Source organism: Papilio machaon, chromosome 7, assembly GCF_912999745.1.
Source record: "Papilio machaon chromosome 7, ilPapMach1.1, whole genome shotgun sequence".
Lineage (NCBI taxonomy): Eukaryota > Metazoa > Arthropoda > Insecta > Lepidoptera > Papilionidae > Papilio > Papilio machaon.
This window is the reverse complement of record NC_059992.1, coordinates 8034967-8056125: the sequence shown is the minus strand read 5'-3', so window position 1 is coordinate 8056125 and position 21159 is coordinate 8034967. Positions and strand designations below refer to the sequence as shown.

Here is a 21159-nt window from a genome sequence, read left to right as displayed (position 1 = left end):
AAACATTGGTGCAAATTAAAAATTTTACAACAACATTTTAAAATTCTTTCATTGACAACTTATTTATTCCTAATACCTATTGACAACCACAGACTAAAAATGTCATTTTGTTATCTTATTTGGGTCACTTTAAGGGACAACGATCTCGTGTTAATCCTTTTTATTTTTAAATTGTCGGAGTCTCATTTACATATTATCAAGACAGAGATCAAAGGAGGACGGACAACGACTTAGTGAAATATTTGCCGATGAAACCTTAAAGAATATCGACCCTCAATAGATATGATCAGTACACGAAAATGCACCTAAATTTAAACTATTACGAATGTTAAATACATCCTAATAAGTCAAGTTTTTTTTTTCTTCAAAAATAAAAACAATATTCTTTATAATTAACGGATTTCATTATTTATTATTATTATTGTCAATTCCAAATACGAATAAATCAAATTTTACTTTCTCTTATTTATTATTTTACCGTCTCTGTTAAAATTTGTAATACGATTTAGTAATGGCCGCTAAAAGGATGAACTGATCCCACTAATTTCCCGACGACCAACAGAATTGCACGCAACTTTTATGAGAATGCTTTTTTTCATTCGATTCGTAATATTATCTGCAGTGTGATTGTTGGTTGCGTTGTATCGACGTGAAATTTATGATTTAATTGCCTCTCTCTGGTCGTCGGGGGCAACGCACTCTCTGTTATATTGTAATTTTGATGGTCTTTAATACGAGAAATGGTTCACACTGCACCGCTCAACCGTGTACGCAATGACAAGGGGTTATTAAATTACAGCGATTAGATTAACACGACGTAATTGTATGCTTCTTTATAATTATCTTAATTAGAAATTGTATGAGCGCGCCCGCTTGTTGTTAAATTTTCAAATTATTACAACCACTGAGCACCAATTATTTAATACAAAAATAATAATAAATACGTTTACAAAATACTTAATCCTATTAAACTATTACATTTAAAGTTGTTAAATAGCGAACAAGTACCTTAATTTAGATTTAATATGAGATATCTACAGTAATAGAATGCACAGAAAAGGTACAAGTTAAAGGTAATTAAAAAAATACTTTAATAAGAACTATATTAGTATAAAGAACCATGCTTTCTACGATTCATTTCAAAAATATAACATGTAAATACTAAAACGTACAATGCATAATACACGAGAATCATAAACAAACAAAAGTCCGAAATCTATCTTTACATTAGTGCGTCGTGAGCGAATCGGGCGGCTGTACGACATTATCGAAGTGATAGCCCGCGAGCATAACTAAGCCGGTCCTATGTGGTGATAGGGCACGGGAACACTAGGTCCTACGCGGTGATAGGGCGCACGGGAACTATATCGCGACGATACCAAATATCAGCTGAGTTATTGGCATATGAATAGAGAAACCATGTGATTGTGCAGTCAGGACAAAATTAAATGAATAGTAAATTCACGAACAATATTATTTGAATAATAATATCAGTGGAAAATTATAATATTTTTAATACGTGTTCTTAAATAATATTTAATTCTCAGCAAAAAATAAGGTTTACATTTAATACTAATTTCAATAGATGGCGCTTATTGTTAACATTAATTTCTTTAAATTGCTCTTTATTTCTTTGCATTACATATGTCAAATGATCAAAATTGTGTCGGTCTAGATTCCATTTGGAGGAATTGAGAAGATTAGTTGATTTTTTAATTTAGTTTTATGTATTTTTAACAAATTGAATAACCCATATTATGCATTAACATTATGTTAATTAATTGAAACATAGAATTCCTAACAAAATGCCTACATATTATGGTCATAATAACGTAAACCCAGTCTATAAATCGAGGACGCGGTGTGATTGCAGCCGTTGTTTTTTTATTACTCTCTTGTTAAAAGTTCGCATGTTCATGTTCCATTGAGGTTTTAGATACGCTATCTATGATCCGGATAAAGCATTACAGTTTCTCTTTCACTGATGCATTTCCTTTTAACAGACATTCTTTTATTTTTTTACATATTGCTTGTAAGTTTTTGTCCAAGTGTATAATTTCGCATCGCTTTCATCTTTTTTTTTACATCATATTACTTTCTTTTTAATTTAATTTTGTTAAGCGAACTGACATCAATGGAATGTTTGACTTTCATTTTTTATTTTCTTTTTTTAACAACTTATAATACCAATTTGATTATCTGGTAATCAGTTTGAATTTAATAGACTTGTTTACATGAATTCATAAGGATTTTATCGTGAAAGAGCTATAAAATAACAGTAGAGATACGAACTAGAGATATTTACTATGATTTAGTACTTATTCAGGGTTTTTTTTTAATTTAAATTGTTATTCAAAACATCCCGTTCTACGATCTCCATATCTCTTTCATGTAAATTCCCGGAAACATATTAAAAAAAATCAGTGAAATGATTGCGACGTTAAAACGACCTCTACTATAAAAGAGGTATTCTCGAAATGAAAGGTGACATAAATGCGTTGTAAAAGTATAGGACACGACAATATCCTGAATCTATATATTCTAGAATTCCCCCGTCAGAGTCTATTTGCATGAATTTACGATGTCAACGTATTTATATTTGATGGCAAATTTTATAGAAACGTTCCAGGAACGGTTTGATGCCTTTCGCGTTAACTCAAACTCAATCATTTTAAATCTAATACTAATAAAATTGAAATAGCCGATATATTCATAATGTTCTAGTTTATTGACAGAATTTCAACAAAACTGTAATAAAAGTAAAGAAGTTTATTTTTAGTAACCCAATAAAATATTTAGAAATATCAAATAAATTTTTGACGGAGTTAGTTTCAGTCTAACTGAAGAGTTAAATGGTGACTAAGAAACAGTACTTAGTGTAGATTTAAGGCACCTTTTAAATAATTATTAAATGACTTTGCGTGCGACAGTAAATGGTCGTCTATTTCATCAACGTCACAGAAATGATAACACAATTATTATACTCTCATCAAAGACAGATTCCTTTTTTAATAATACTCCACACCTATTTGTCTACGGCGATCGTGAGTGTAATTTAAAAAGAAAACATTATGTTAAAAATAGCAGAACCGCGAACGATACAGGGCTGCCACTGCATTTCTCATTAAACGAGTACAAGCAAGCTTTGTTCGCAATCCATCATTAGGAGCGGTTGGACGTGGACAACCCTATAATTTCCCCCTCCCCTTTGTCCCCCTTCCTCCTAAGAGTCCCGCCCCGTCTATAATAAAAGAAGACGTTCGTACGAAATGAGTTTCGTCAAAAAACTTTTATGCTGCATTTTATATTTGTGATGTTTGGTCGGAATTAAGTACTTTTTTTGGTGTTCGAATGCACTGAACTAATTGGCACACGATTGTTTTAGGAGTTCGAATTACGAATACAATCATGGACGACCAAACATAGATATTAGTAAAACTATGAAGATACTATGAAGATATGATTCAAAGAATATTTAAGTGTATAAAAAAGATGTTTATTTAAAAATAACTGCAGAAGTACTTAATTTCGTACATTATTATTTATTTATATTACGCAACATTTTCTCTTCTTTAACATTAATCGTTAATAATACAAATATTACATTGTATTTTATTTTAACAATTATATTTAAAAACAATTCAACTCAATCATTTTATTCATATAACATTTAAAAGTAAAAAGAATAGAATACAAGAACTGGTTCTCCTGCGGCCGTTGTTTGAAAATGAATGGATTTAGGGGACGAGTTTTGTGGAGAACTTGTTTGCTTTACTAGACGACTGAAACGAACCTTGGGTTCATTTCTTATCTAACTCTTCATAAGTCCTACCGAAAACAGTGTCTGTTATAAACATGTTTCGCCAGTGCGAACATTATTTTTTAACCAAATTTATTGTAACTGATATGGAGAATTCTCGTTTACAAATAAATTAGTTTGTATTCAATAATATGTCTCAAAATTAATTGAGTCTATATTTTTATTAAAAAAAACTTGAATATTCTCACTTTTAATTAATATATGTTGTTCATTTTACAAAGTTAAAATTATTTTTTCTTGGTACATTTAATTACCGCTACGTGTAATGTAAGTGCATGCGTGCGGTGCTACGAATTATCGATACTCGATGCTCGCCTATCGATTATCGATACTCGATAGTGCTGTAGTAATTGAGCCGGCCTTCATTTCACACTTCATTCTTTATTAAACTCGTTCTGACAGTTGTCGCGATGTATAATCTTCATAGTACGTAAAAGAAATGTTAATTCATTTAAAAAGCCATATTATTTAAATTATTTATCATAGCAACGTCACATTTCAAAGTAAAAAAGGAATGGACAAATATATGCAAGTTAGTATACTGGGTCCATAAAAAAATTAATATCTTTTTGGGTTAAATGATTTAAGGTCTTTTACCTTTTACACTTATTGTAGAAACTTTAAAAGTGAAAAAGATAAATTGGAACGTCTCACTACGACTCATCTTCCTAATGATTTAAGCAAAGATATGAGTTTTTTAATTCGAAGAATGAAATAATATAAAATACAAACGGGATTTCGTACGGCTGTCAACTAAATTGTTTCAGTAATGCATGCAACAAGATTCCAGCCAACGACCTCATCGGAGTATAAGCCTAGAGAATAAAAATATCTTCTCAGAAACACTGCTAGGCTAGATTCGATTTTAATATCTAAGCTTAGAGTATATTTTACATTGCAGAATCTAAATGAATAGGTTCACATTAAAGTTGATTCGCGCGTAATACCCAATCATATTATACTATAAAAGAGTTATTCGATTAATTTTGCCGCATATGATATTTTAGTCGTTTTTATTTTTATATAAAAGCAATCAAGCATCGACGGTTATAGAGTCATGTATATGGGCGTAATTTGATTTTACACGTATTATTGCGTAGTAAATTTTATTTTACACGCTCATTTTAAAACTACATGTTACTGTTCCAACAAACCACACATGAACTGCGAAATTATATTAATAATGTTCATAACTTGGTTACATGAAATAAAGAAAAGGTTGTTTAAATGAAAAATTGTGAACACTGGAAGTAGAAAAGCTATATTTATTGACGGTTTGAACATTTGAATGTATCTTACACGCAAAAGGCAATTTTTTGTTGACAAGTAATGACTCTACAAATAAGGAATAGAATGAATAAATTCCAACAATGCTAAGATGAAGTTAAGACAAATTTAAATACTTGAGTAAAAGTTGTTTCTGAATAAAAATTAACTGAATTGTTAGTTTTTTGTAGTGATGTAAACATTCAAACTCATGAGCTTAGCTATTCTCAAGTAATCGATAAGACAGAAAAATCGATTTTATGTTCATTAATAAAGTACATTAAATAGAGGACGATACAAAAAAAATATAAAAACCTCATACGACCTATCGTTTATGGAATCCAACTTGCAAAGTTGCAGAGTTAAAATGCGCAAATTATTTAATGCGCATTAAAATTTTATACTGGCAACCGTTATTATGGCAACCCCAAGTCGGAACGTTTGCATATCTAAGAAACGGAATGAAAGGATGCGGCTCGATTAAAAACGTTAACTGACTGTTAATTACTGGCAACCTATCGATTCTATTAATACTATTTTATCGAAAAATTACTTTGATACTGGCAACATAGAGGCTGTCGTAAAAATTATACTGGCAAGTTTTTATTTGTTGGTGACGATTTTCTTCTTTGTTTTAAACCTTTCAGAATTAAAAATCAAATTATTTTGATTCTTAAGTGTTTAATATAATTTATAGAAACCGTTCATACTAATATTAACTAGGTATTAATCACCAAAATCAAATTAGACACTTAAGGCCCAAGAGGTCAAAATGAAATGAAAACAAAATTGTCAATGAAAGAAAGAGCTGTTCAATCCGCTTTAAAACGATATTGAAGCATTATAATTATTGAATGGCGATAAAAAAAATGCATTAAAAACTGTACGCAATATTCAAAGACCGTCTTTCCTTTAGATAACGTTAGAGTTACGCAACTATGCAAATGTCGTGTTGGTATTAAGCTGTTGATTTCCCGTATGTAGATAATTGATCTGGTTTTTGTTCCTCTTTCATCCGACGCATCCGTAGCTATCATACTTGAGATTCTTTTTGTGTTTAACAGCAATTGTAAACGATATAAGGTCTTTAAGGATAGTATCAATCAAAATACGAATACAAAAAATGGTATCAGACTTCAGAATTAAAACTTTTCCACGAATTATGCCGAAAGTTCTGTATAAAAACTATGTTTTTTAGAAATGTTAAGTAGATATAATATTTTATATGCGTTTTTACAAATATTTCAGTAGTTTAAATAAAAAAAAAAAACAAAAAAAAAGTTTGTTACTGCCTGAATGAATGGTTAGTTTTACCCAGATTGATGATCACCACAAAAAAATGTAAAAAAACAAAAGACGACATAGCATAATTTACACTTTGATTAAAATTGTTAAATATTAAATAAATCCGTGTATTTCCATGTAGGTATTTTTTATACAATAAAAAGATGTTAAATATTATTAATTAAAAACTTATTTACATAGTTTTCCCATATTTCAAATCCTGCGCTACATCAATAAGACATTGTGACATAATTCAAACCGGTAATTGCTCGGACGGAAAACAGATGAAATATAAATAACCTTAAATAAAATTTAGAAACAGAATTATGTTTCTGCAAGCATAGAATCGCAATAAATAATATATTCAAATAAGATTTCGTGAACGCATAAACATTATGATCGACAGAAGCAGGAAATGGAAATATAATACAAAGTTTCTAGTTCATTTCTACATTGCAGATGCTTGTAGATATAAAATTGGTGATAAAATTTCTACCATTATCTCATAAAACGTATAATTCGCTTTGAATTTAAAATATACAAATTTTACAGAAACCTAAAGATGCTGTGAATTCAGAGTAGTTAGAACACTAATTGAGCGATCTATCGAACTGCAAGATTTTTCTCCTCAGTGATCTACCCACTTTATTCTGTTACAAAACTTACATTTAACATTTTTTGACATTTTCATAGTCACCAATTACTATAAAAATATAAATAATTGGATTAAAATAAAAAGTACGTTGAAAATATCCGAACGAATAACTAGACGTCATCTCTTTCAAGATGGCGGCTCGCCACCGACACGCTGACAACTTTGGACGCGGCTTGCCACGTGCGAACTCAAGTAAATGACGGCTGGAATATATTCCCGGTAGGGATGTGAACTGTTTAATATTAATACGATTTATTCTTAAATGTGTAACTTATATAATGGCCAATCATATTTATTTGATATAAAATAATTCTTACAATAAATGAAGTATGTAAAATAAACAAAATACGTGTAAACATGGTGTGACCTATGTTTTAAACTTTCAATTAAGGACAAGTCGAGTTATAGAAACATGTTTCGCAACCCTAGGACGGTAAAAAGCGAATATTGCTGGCTGTGGGAATGTATCAGGTAATGCAATCTTTTTGCTGGGTACATTAGCCGTCTATGTTAATAATACCAACCGCCTCACATTCCGTGGGACATTCCTCATATATTTATGTTTACTTTATGCTTACATGAGTAACAACATATTAGAATTATGAAATATGTGGTATAATTCAGCCATTAAAATTTAGGAAGCTTTTTTCTTCGTTATTCATCGAATATCTTGACAGTGTGGCCAATATAAAAATGAAAACAATTGGTCCTTTACAAGATGTAAAAGTATGATGAAATTACACAGTGACATCATGGATTGATACGTCTGACATAGCAATTACCATTTTTACAAGCAATTTTTCTTCAACAAGTAATGTAATAATGAAATAGATTTTCTGCACCACCTGGTAACCCCACAGAATATGGCGGACATGCGTAAGAATAAATTGGACGTAGAACCCCGTAAGATGGAAGCGTCCAATAAAAGCAAAAGTCATAAGCACTTGCCTGGCCGTGATCACTGGCGATCTTGCTATTTAAAAAATTAAAAATGTTAATTTATCTTTAATGGAACATTGAACGACTGATTTCTTCACAATTGAAGCAAGATAGAAGAAGAAAGAAAGAAAGAAAGAAAGATAATTCATTTGCATATTAAAATTATTATAACAACACGTTCGGATACATGTGTAATCAATTAATTTACCGAAACACCTCTTCAAAAATACTGTTATCTCTATTTATTTTAAAGGAAGAGAGAGATGTACATATAAGTTTCGGTAATGGAAACAGTTAGTCATAAAATATTTCAACGACATCAAGAATATAAAACAAAAAAAAAGCTATCGCTACACTTCTGCAGTTGTCGATGGATGTTAATACCGAGTTTTTATGAAACCGATAAAAAACATAAAAAGTCACACAAAGCCATCATAGACTTGTTTTAATCTGTACCAAGAATATAAGAACCTTATAAAATATATGTCAAATAAATGAGCCGACCGCGCATAATCGATCAAGCGTTTTACGGCGCGGCAATATTTTAAAAAGGGATTTGCCTTTAAAAAAACATCAAATGTTCTCCGCGACATTTTGTATAATTAGAACATATTTATAGCAAGGTTGATGAGTTACAAAAATATCGATATTATTTTCTATCATATAAGATAGGCAGTAACAAACATCCATCCAAATATTGACAATTTATAATATCAGTAATCTTTTCCTTTATTTAACTTATTAAAAAATAGTGTACTTTACAAAACTGAACCTTATAAAATCAAACATAAATAATATAAAATATATTATATAAAATATTAGTAAAATTGTTATGTTTTAAATTATCTATCACACGTCGGGTAAAGTTGAACCAAATAAAACTAACAATTTTAATGAAATTACCAAGTTCCTATTCAGACATATTGACTTATACATGAAGTATTTAAAATCGTTTACCATGATAAAACAAAAAGTGTATTTTACCTTTCGAGTATTTAGAGTCGTATTAAATTTCAATTTTTATTACATAGCAATAAAAACCTTAATATAGCGACCACACATGGTGTAATTATAATATTGTAATACAAATATACATCTCGATACAAAACAAGAAGAATATGAACTTCTTAATTACCTATATATTGTATCGATTTTACCAGACTCATTTGTAAGGTTTTTATATAGAACTATAGATAAGTAAACAATTCATCAGCTCATAATTCCACATTAGTATCGAATCGTAACTGTCAAATTAAAATTGAACATTAAAAAAATAAACTATATAAACGGTGGGCTACACTATTAATTAAAAGAAGAAATAAACTAAATTTTTCTAGGCTTCAGTACGATATGAAAAAGTAAGGTAATATTAAGATAATAATATCTTAGAAATTAGCTCACAACTTTCTATTAACGAGACATTGTTAACATGAGCATCGTGTAAAAAATAGCGTGCTATTTTGATACACTTCGTTTACCGCCGACGTTGAAAGAGAAACCGAATGCATTACGAAAGTAAACATTGCAATCGCATTTACATAATGAGAGTGATCAGCTCATAAAAACGTTTATTTACGAATGCGTAGAATAAAGTCAATGGCAACATTAAAAAAACAACTGTCAATGTCATCTGGCAAAGATTAAAACGACAAATTTAACGCAAAATGGCGGAAAATTAATTAGTTATCGTGAAGTTATTATTTATAAAACTTTAATACATTTTACAATGTCAGTCATTATAAATAAACATGATTTCCCCAGGACAATTATTTTTGTTAATAATACAATAACAAAAAAAATATAGTGAAATTAACATTTAGTAAATATTAATATATTCTTAGTTACCATTAGTGGCTGTTAGTATTTATTATTTATCTCGTGTTACTTCTCCTTTTTAGCTTTACGACACCTAAAAGTGCGACGTGTTTCTGATAAACACGTTTTGCATATCTTTGATAAGGTTTTTTTCCTCTGAATCTGGAAGCTAATGGCTGGTCGTACTCGAGTGTCATAAATCTGTACGTTACATCATTAAGTATCGCGTGACTATGAACCATAAGCTAAGATGTCCCCGGGTGTTTACGACCGTTTAAGCCTTCTCGCACTAATTTATTGATGAACACTAAATTAAAGTTTCAGTAAGTCGACGTCACTGATATAACTAGACCCAACCGTTATCTAATAGCTTCGAAGGATTAAAACGCATATCTTATCCAACTTGAATATAAAAAAATTTTTGGAATTTCAGAGCATCATGCTCATCGTAGCCATAGCTGATAAAATTGAAAGCATTTGTATGGTTGTAGGCAATATTTAGTTTTTTTACTGTTGTGTATTTTAAAATATGTTGTAACTATCCGAACTTAGTCATGTTTTACGATCATTTAGCTTGAATTTAATTAAAGTATTATTAACTGCATTAAAAATATATTTTACAGTATCCGACTTATAGTGCCATATTAAAGGAAAATACATTATCCTGAGACTCAATTATTACGCACATTAACGTCGGTATTAAATGGGAAATTTACAACTTGCAACACCGTCAGCGACTAAAAACAAAAATGTCAGCCGAGATGCGCCTACGCACGCGAGCAAGCGGTAACCATGGCAACGAGCCGCCACGGAATTCAAAATGGCCGGTGTGTCTTATCAAGTTATTGAATACAAACTTCAACCTGCGATTTCACCTGCGCAGCAATATTTTAAATTAAGATCCCCGTGTATAATCTTGTATGTGTTCTTTTTAATTTTACAAGTTGTTTAAAGTTCCACATGGTGCTCACTCTGACAAATATTTTTATTTGGCCAAAAAATACTTTTTAAAATAATAAAACATTATAAAATTTTTAAAACTTAACGTTATGGAAGAATCTTAACACATATTACATAATCTTTTGCAATTATCTAACCATCGTTATAGCGCATTACAATAATCAGATGAATGCAAGCTGTTTGACAGCTCCTTGAGAGCTAATTTCCGTTGAACAGCCATGATAGCTCAGATCCAATGCTGCATTCCACCAGTATGCAGAAATTACTACCAGTTAATATCAGTTACCGCATGTCAAAGTGTCAAAGTCATTTCCTATTAATTGTTTTTAATCATGCAATAAAAATTATATAGTCTGTCGATAGGACTTATACGCGAGTGTTGCCATATGCCAATAAGGCACCATAAACACTAAAATTTATCAATTGAAGAGTAAATATTTAAATTCTTTTTAAGAATAATATTTTTCATTTTCTTATTGTGAAAATTTATATTTTACTTCTTACTAATATAATAAATATTAAAAATACGAATATTTAGATGGATGGATGTTTGTTACAAAGTATTTCTAGAACGGCTGCATGGATTTGGCTGAAATTGCATATATGTAGAACGTAGCTTAGAAGAAAGTATAGGCTACTAATCATTTTTTTTAATTCCGCGCGGACAAAATCACGGACGGAGTCGCAGGCGACAGCAACTTTTGTATAATTTGTTGAAAATAAGGCTTAATTTGTGGTCTACAGTGGCTTAACTACATTGCATACGGATTTTGGTATGATATGTAAGTATTAAGTCAATGCCCTATGAAGCTGGTTTAGTTTTTAGCCGACTTCAAAAAGAAGGAGGTTATCAATTCGACTGAATTTTTTTTTTTTTTTTTTTTTATGTGTGTTACCGCGAATCTCCGCCCCTGGTGGTCCGATTTTGATAAAAATTATTTTAATCGAAAGGAAGTGCTTGCAGGTGGGTCCCATTTTTTTGTTTTTTTTTTTAAATAACTAGAAGACTAGTAGATTTTGAATAAGCTTCAAAATTTGTTGCGAAAATTAGGGACATTTTTGCTTTCAGCGCTTACGTAGGCTAAACTATAAGACCTACATCAAAATGACGTATGGCGAATTGTAGCTCTTTAAATGTGCTAAATAAAAGTCCGCGATAGCATATATCTATCTTTTATAGTTTTCTCACAATAACCATTCTTTTCTTTACGAAACATTAATTAAATTCTTGCCCTATTTCCGACGCTATTATTCAAGTTCAGTATTAACCCTTATGTAAATAAATATGTTCATTATCAAGAGAATTTAATGTAGATTATATTTGCAATTGAAACTATATCATTCTGTCTAATAGTTTAGGAGATATCGTAAGAATAAAATTACGCGGGAACGAAAAATGCTACATCGCGTTACAATGAATAGCACAAATTTGCTTTCTGGGCTTACGTAGGTCAAACTATATAACCTACATTAAAATGATGTATCGAGTAATTATAGATCCTTAAATTTGCTAAATAAAAGTCTCAGGTGGCATATATCTATCATCTATGGATGTCTCACAAAAACCATGTTATTATGAACAAACTTCGATTAAATTGCACACGAAAAACAGCGTCGTAAGCTTACGGCGCTATTATATTATATTCGATATGAATCCTTATCCAAATAAATATGTTTGATGGCTAGAGTATTAAATGCAGATTATATTAGCCTTTAAACTATGTAATTCTGATCAATAGTTTGGAAGATATTAAATTATTAAAAACTACGCGCATTCGAAAAATGCTACTGCGGCGCGCGGCTGGACAAAATTAAAGGCACGCTACGATGTATTAGTTCGTTAATTTTCAATTTGTATACCGATTTTGATAATTATTTCATTGTTTAAAGGATAAGTGGTTATCTGGTGTATTCTAAATTAGTTTTTGAATTGAAGTACACACATATTAAATAGGAAAGTCCTTTTCTTTATTTGTCTTATTTATGTCCTTATACGTATTAAGGAAATTTGTAATTAAACTTCAAATTCACTAAAAATTGAGAAATAAAACAAACATTTTAAGAAAAAAAAAAAGCCGACTTCAAAACAAAAAAAACTATCTCAAACAAAATGCGCTCAAAAGTAACTTAAAAAAAAAACAATTTCAAACAAAATGCACTCAAAAGTAACGTAAAAAAACAATTTCAAACAAAATGCACTCAAAAGTAACGTAAAAAAAACAATTTCAAACAAAATTCACTCAAAAGTAACATAAAAAAACAATTTCAAACAAAATGCATTCATAAGTACCATAAAAAACAATCTCAAACAAAATACACTAAAAAGAAACAAAATAATGTCATGAAAACTTCTTTCTTTCTTTCTTCTCTCTTTTAAAAACCCTCTAAACTCTAAAGAAAGTTCTCTTCTTTCTTGTAACATGTCTATATTGTATAATTATTGTTATTTTGGAGTCGGTTTCGGCCTAAGTAGGGACATAAACGTAAGTATGTCTAATACATCTCAAATATAAAATGTCACCTATTTACTTCGGCCGACACCGACTGCGAAATAACAATAATTATACAATATAGACATGTTACAAGAAAGAAGAGAACTTTCTTTAGAGTTTAGAGGGTTTTTAAAAGAGAGAAGAAAGAAAGAAAGAAGTTTTCATGACATTATTTTGTTTCTTTTTAGTGTATTTTGTTTGAGATTGTTTTTTATGGTACTTATGAATGCATTTTGTTTGAAATTGTTTTTTTATGTTACTTTTGAGTGAATTTTGTTTGAAATTGTTTTTTTTACGTTACTTTTGAGTGCATTTTGTTTGAAATTGTTTTTTTACGTTACTTTTTTTATCTGCTATATGTAGTTCATTAACTATTTGCGATATTCAACCCAATTATAACTTTTGATAAAATCTACATCGCAATTACGCATGTTACAATAATTTGTTACGCCTATCCAAAGATAGATGGTCAAGTTCATACAAAATCTTAACTTTATTTCATAGTCGGTAAGGTTTATAGTCGTGTAAAAATTTATTGTTAGAACAAACTTATCCAATTTTTAATTACTTCTTATTATTTATTTTCTCTAGCTAATCAAAACGTACTGGCAAAAATCATAATTAATCTTCTTTTATTACCAAAGCGGTAATTATAGTAAAAAAAAAATGAAAAATCATTTGTTAATATCTATGGTAAAACAAAAAAATCATAAACTTTTATATAATAATTATGCAAAACGTGACTTAACCATTCATATATTCATTGTTCATTCCAGAAACAATACTCGGCATTAGTAGTCACCCATCGTATCGGACACGTTTGCACTTGCGTCCGACTTGAATGAATACACTGCAAAAACTTTAATCGATTTAATTCCTAAACATTCGAAATATTTCTCAATTATTTCGAGTTAAATTCCGACTTAATTCGTAAATCGCATACTGTTTATTTTCTACGAGGACTCCAAGAATCGATTTCCAGGGAACACAATCGAGGGAATCGAAACAATCGAAGGCATCTTGGAATCGCATCACTGGGCCGTGCGTGTCCCACTACTATCTTAACTTATTACGATCAAGTCTCGGCTTATCCGCTCCGTATATAAACAAAAGGTTATTTGCTACGGCAATTGTTCATTTTGGTTTTGTTAGCATTACAAGATAAAAGATTTTATATCACTTTGTTGCATTTTAATCGGTCTATATTGACTTTAACAATATAATAAAGCTTAATAGAGTTAATCAGTAGAGTATAAAAAATATACATAGATTTTAAAGCTGTTAAGGAGAAAAAAATATTGCTATATTGTCCTGGATTTGAATTCGCAAATGGATTACTGGAATGAACCATCACCTAACGCTGTTTTAAGATTATTTCGATTTGATGTAATTATTTAAAGTAAAAAAAAGATATGTTCTGATAACAATTACTGAGAAACAATCATTTAAGCTCATTGGATTCTTAATTTTCGTTGCTAATTCGTTTACAATAAAGCGATAGCGCTGTTACAGCCGAGAGCCGGTAGGGGGCGCCCGGGGCACCGAGCACTGTTTAATTTTCAATTTAGATCGCAATTTGCGATGCGTTCGACGCACGCCCAAACTCGCATCACCCGTCTTATAGATTTATTGCACTTATGGCATAGTACTATATTGTGTGCATATTATAAAAGATATTAACTCATATAAGTTATGAGTGAATCGGATCCAGTAGATAAGGGTAATGAAATTTTTACGAAGATTTTTTTGCATCGACAAATTCGTCAGGCGCAGGCGGGGCGAAGGCCCGTTGAAAATAAAGAGAATCTGTCCCACGTGACTAATTTGCGTTCTTTCGCGTTGTATGCTTGTTTTATAGTAATTGAACGTCGGTACGGCGATAGCTTTTATTGTAACGGGTCCGTTTAAATTACTTTTCTGGTTGCTAATTATAATGAATACCGCGCGCGGATAAAATCCATTACATTGATTCGAGTTTAATAGGTTCTCATATCTCCGTCGGTGTAATATCGTATTACACTGATTATTCTTGTTTAAACGCCCATATTACTTTATACTATTTATAGACAGTACTTACAGATAGTGTTAACATAATAAAAATATAGAATATTTTAATTTAGGAACTTATAGGTAATCCTTGAATAAATTCATCTATTCTACACCATACAATTAAGGTAATTTTAATTTTTTTTTTACAATAAATTATGAAACGTATAAGTGTTATCAGCCGCGATCAATTATAACATTCAAATTGATTTAACAATCACACGTAATCAATCCTGTACGTTGTCATCCCGTACGACTCGCTCCGACGATATCAGACTCGCGACGCTTTATTAAAATAATGCAAATTAACACGCACTCAAAATATGGCATCTTTCTCTGGCTTTTGACTTTTATTTAAGCTGACACTTAAAATCGATTTTTTTAATCACCCGTCATATAAAAATGTCCACACCAAAAATACGAGGAACAAATGTAAAAAGCCAAAATAAATCAACTTGGTACCTTACATGAAGTATTTTAAGATGTTACGTAATTAAATAAAATACGTTTGTAGTAATAAGTTTGTCGAACACAATGATACAATAAGCTGGAGACTTATCATCGCGTCACATCTTCCTCCAGGTAAGGGCCGAGGGCAATTCTACGTGCCTATTACAATTGCAAATGCGCTAACACTTTACAAGTTCACAAGCGTAGTAACGTTGACAAGAGTTATTTGTTTTATTTACAATAGAACATTAGAAAGCGATGCTCAGATTAAGAGGAATACGATTATAATTAAATTTGAAGAAAAGCTTACCTTTAAAATGCAGCTGCCGACTGCCTCGCTCTCTGACACGGTGACGTTGTAGAAGGACTGGTCGAAGATCGGCTCGTTATCGTTCACATCCAACACAGTCACCAACAATGTAGCAGTGGACGACAGTGGCGGCGTACCGCGGTCGGTAGCCACCACTGTTAACTTTGGCATTGGATTCGTTTCACAATCAACGCGAGAACGTGTCGTCACTAATCCTGAACGCTCGTCGATCGCGAACCAATCCGATTGCGGTGTTGGTAACAACGAATACCTAATTTCCGAATTCTCTGCCTCATCCGCATCCAATGCCGACACTTGAATGACGGGTGTACCGGGCGCGGCAGCTTCTGGCACACTAGTTTTATATACACTTTCCAAAAATACTGGAGGATTATCATTCACGTCAGTCACTCGAAGACTGATGATACGCGAGGCGTGTAAAGGAGGTGATCCTTTATCAGTAGCGACTACGTTTAGAGTATAGGTAGCTCTGGATTCCCTATCCAAGGGTAACGCGACTACAACTAAGTAGATAATGTTATCGTGCGTCCGCAAATCGAAGTGTCCATCACCACCACTTAGTGTTACATTAACATTTGCGTATTCCGTTTTCGAATCCGGATCGTGCACAGATATTCTTGCTACGAATTCATCTAGCTGCGCAGATTCAGATATCTTTGGAGTAGCATCATCACTAAGGAATATAACGTCTATGGTAGGTTGATTATCATTCACGTCCGTTACACGAATAGAAACAAAAGCAGTTGTTTCCAAAGGTTGTGCACCTTTATCTCTAGCAACGACCACAAGTTCATGCAGTTCTTTGGTTTCGAAATCCAAAGCCTTGTTTACAGTAATCTCTCCAGTATCAGGATCTATCTTAAACATGTTCTCTTTGTCACTTTGTCTTCTATTTATTGAATATTCGATCAGTCCATTCTCTGCTGCATCAGAATCAGTTGCGAAGACTTTTAAAACAGTTGTACCTATCGTGGCGTTTTCTGGTATTGTCGCAGAATATACACTCTCAGCAAATACTGGAGGATTATCATTTACATCTAAGATTGTAATATTTACAGTCATAGTACCTCTAAGTGGTGGTGTACCGCCATCTAACGCTTCGATAACTAATTCATAATGGTCCGTAGTTTCCCTATCAAGAAATCCATTGATTTGTAAATCTAAATAAAGAACACCGTCTAATTCCCTATGGGAAGACAATCTATACGCGTTCTCCGTATTGCCCGACACTATATTATACCTTTGCGTATTAAAAACACCTAAATCCTGGTCCCTAGCCGGATTTAGCTTTCTTTTAACGTCTCTAGGTGTGTTCTCAGAGAACTCTACATTCATAACTGGTGTTGGAAAAGTGGGTGCGTTGTCATTTTCATCTGAAACTCTGACAACAACGCGGATATTATCGCCACTAGCGGGTATAGCAACAAGTGCGTATTGATCTCTATTCTCTCTGTCTAGAGGCGCCCGAGTACGTATCTCTCCTGTGTGGGGGTCTATTTTGAGGTCGTCGTTGACGGCGCTGCCGGGAACTGGTACTATCGTGTACGGCGGTGCGGCATCAGGAAGCTCATCTCCGAGGTGGCCGACCAGCGTGCCAGCACGCGCGTTCTCTCGCACCGTGAACTCCCGGACGTGCTCCGCGGCCGCGGCCACCACTAGCAAGGTGATTACGCGCAACATGGCGCGTTTGTTCTTCTCACCGCTCGCACATCCTCACTCACACCTGAAAAAAAAAATAACCTTTATAATAAACGTCTAGTAAACTTTCTTAACTTACATAAATTCATATTAATTAAATGAAGTAAATGAGTAGTCAGAACCGTTCCAACTTAACAATTCCGATCCAGTTAAAAGATATGTCATTATTTCACGAATTTACATTTAACTGTGTTGTAAACATTTGGTTAAAAGGCATTAATACGCAACAACTATTATATTCTCTGGACCCCACCCTAAATTACTCTACATTAGATTCTTATTATGCGAGATAGTGCCTAAATAGGCCACGGTAACTATCACCAGATCGCTGGCGCACTTAACGTCCTATTTAGTAACAATTACATCATTTTAAATACAACTCCATCTACTGTAAAAGCAAAGAAAACATTTACGTCATATCAACATGAACTATGTATAAAATACTTTATTTCTTGTGAAATCTTGCCTGAACAAGTTAAAGCTCAAGCAAGTTGTACCTGTTGTAGGTGAAAACATTTAACGCTTTTACTTTCTTGTATTACGCAAATTATAAAAAAAACCAGTGCAAGTGGGGACTACTTTTACATCCATACTCCGTATAATGATATGTTTTTGCGTAAAGAATTTATAGTATATATTTAACATAAGAATGCATAAGAAATGTTAAACCTTTTAACAATTCAAACATAAGCAAGTCGAATTCAGTTGCTATGAAATATCGATGTTTTTAGTTCGATTATTTATAACATCCTTAGTTTTTAAATAGAAAAAGACATTGACGCAACATTGTAACAACTTTTCGATTCGTTCGATTACAATTACGTAATTGAAATTTGAAAAAAAGTTAATCAATTGTGCGGTTCTACCTTAAAACAAAAGAAAAAATAAATAATATTTTATGCCCGCTTTATTATTTAATTAAGTGTCAAATATGGCCCTGCTATAAATAACTTTTGATTCTATTTTCTTCTATTTCATCAACGATTAACCACAATTAATTTTAGTAATAACTCAATTTCAATTCATAACAATAAAAACATAATTTTTGTTACTTCTAAGAATTTAAATGGAAAAAAAACAAAAGCAATTACAAATAACAAATGTATTATTAACAAGAATCACTTATACACGAACCATATCCTTTCTCATTACACTGACCCGAAACGAATAAAAATATTAGCATATCTTGAACCCTTGTCAGTTTGTGCTGCTGCCTGTCTTTATTCATTTATTTATTTTAAACATCTAAGTGGTGAGTTGCGAAACGTCTGAAACGCATTCGATAAACAGGATGTGTTTACAGATAAGCCGTAATGCAACTAAACGTGTCACGGCAGACTTAGTTTAGATGTTAAAAAGAAATGATATATTATTACGAACACGTAAAAAACAACAATTTTAATATTTTAAAATATTAATTTGCTCTCCAGTAGTTTCAATGATTTGAGGAATATGTTTAACCCGTGCTAAGAAGCTTTGCTCATGGCGTCATGACGTCACGGGTTAATCGAAGACATTGAGTAGACGAGCGCGGGTGTTAGTCCTACTAATGGGGGGGTCATCGGCAAACCTTCGCGCGGCTAATAACATTTTTACAAGGTGGTGAAAATAATAAAGCATCTCTATATGTCTTCATAAGAAACATAACTTATGTAAACTTTAGTAAAAATATTTTAATATGTATGTATAAAATATTGAGAATTCTTGATTAATTAATTTGTAAGGATAATTCTCAGGATTCTAATCCGTTTCATATTCATAATAGGACTACTTATCACTGAACCGTCTCGACTTGCAATTAGCAATCTCTATAACAGTTTTATCTTATGCAAATAAATAAAAAAGTTCAAAAACTAATTGAGTATTGTAACTAAGTCAACTCTTTTATTTTATAGCGAGTCTTGTTAGTGAAAGTGTTAATTAACAATATGATTTAGAGTCGACAAAATAAACATAAATATGTTTTAACACTTTTTGTTTTGTCGTTTGTCTAATCAACTTTAATATCTAATCAAGTTTCTTGTTACACTTTCAAATGATCTGTTGTCATGGCGAGCGAAGACAGTCTCACACTATACCACAACGTATACATATTTGTAGTAATTTTACAAAGAAACAGATTTATGTGTTAAAACGCATTAATTTCGATTTATTTCTAGACGTATTCTCTAGCGTAAAAATCTATTATATTAAAATATCTAAAAAAATTAGAATTTTATTGTATTCCTAACGCCATTTGTTAGAAAATTATAAAACCAATTAACCCAACCAAATATACCCTTGTTGCCTAAATGTTAAATTTCTATTTTGAACAGTATTTACGAAATATTACTTAATTAGTTAAAAGAAAGAAATAAATATTAAAAAATGAATTTTATTCGAATTTATAAATCAATTGTATGTTAAATATAAGAAAAATATCTAAAACAAATTAATAAATTGTTAACAAAACATAACCTTAAAATTAACTTAAAAGCTATTCAGCTCAATATTTTACAAATCAATAAAATATATTTAATAGAATTAATATGGTTTTTGTTTCTTTTAGTAATATTTTACGTTACTAAGAAATTTTTAGAGTTAATTCAAAAGGAAATGCCGTCATTGATTAGTTAGCCATAATTCATAGAGCTGTCATCGTTAGACCGGTCTTGCTCATTCCGTATGTGGATTAACATTTTATATGAATTTGATACAGCTCTATGTTATATAATACTAGCTGTTTTTTGCGTCTTCGGTCGCGTAGAAAAAAAACAAACCTTAATTAAGCTTAATACATTTTGTTGAGGAACTACTAAAAAATTATTTGAAAACCTAATTATATCGATAAAAATCATTATTTATCATGACATAAATATCAAAAATACAAAAAGAAAGGGTTTTTATAAGACGTTAATAGAAAAAAAAACAAACGTTATTCAAAACAACCACCTAAAAACTAAACGTTATATTATAACTATTAAAAATTCAAAGAAATAATTTAATTATCGGTATATACAGGATTTTGTTTTAAAAATACACTTTTTATAAAAAATTAAAAACTTGTAATATATAAAAGAACAAAATGGCCGACAACTTTACCTACTACATAAATATTAGGATGTGTTAAATCGTAATACACATTTATCATTCACATAAAAAGTAACATATTATTGAAATACTTTAAAAGATAAATGGATATTAGATAATGAAGCAAAATACTACATATAAGTTGATTTAAATTAACTTCGTAAATTAATAATTTAAGTTTAAAACATTGGCGATATTTTAACAACTATAATATAACTAGGTTTCGACCGCGAAACCGTCCACGCAAATTAAAAAAGTAGCCAATGTATTATACCAGACTATGTCCTATATACATGCAAAGATACATCGAGATCCGATGAGCCATCTGGTACCT

General features: G+C 31.3%; 1 protein-coding gene across 1 annotated transcript in view; it reads right to left on the bottom strand.

The window, feature by feature from the left end:
• LOC106712217 (protein dachsous) overlaps positions 1-21159 on the bottom strand; it is a 234886-nt gene that overhangs the window by 208818 nt on the left and 4909 nt on the right. The window contains exon 2 of the mRNA XM_045678745.1: positions 16038-17781. Coding sequence (XP_045534701.1) covers positions 16038-17738 — 1701 coding nt within the window. The 5' untranslated portion in view covers positions 17739-17781. The remainder of the gene's footprint in view (positions 1-16037; positions 17782-21159) is intronic.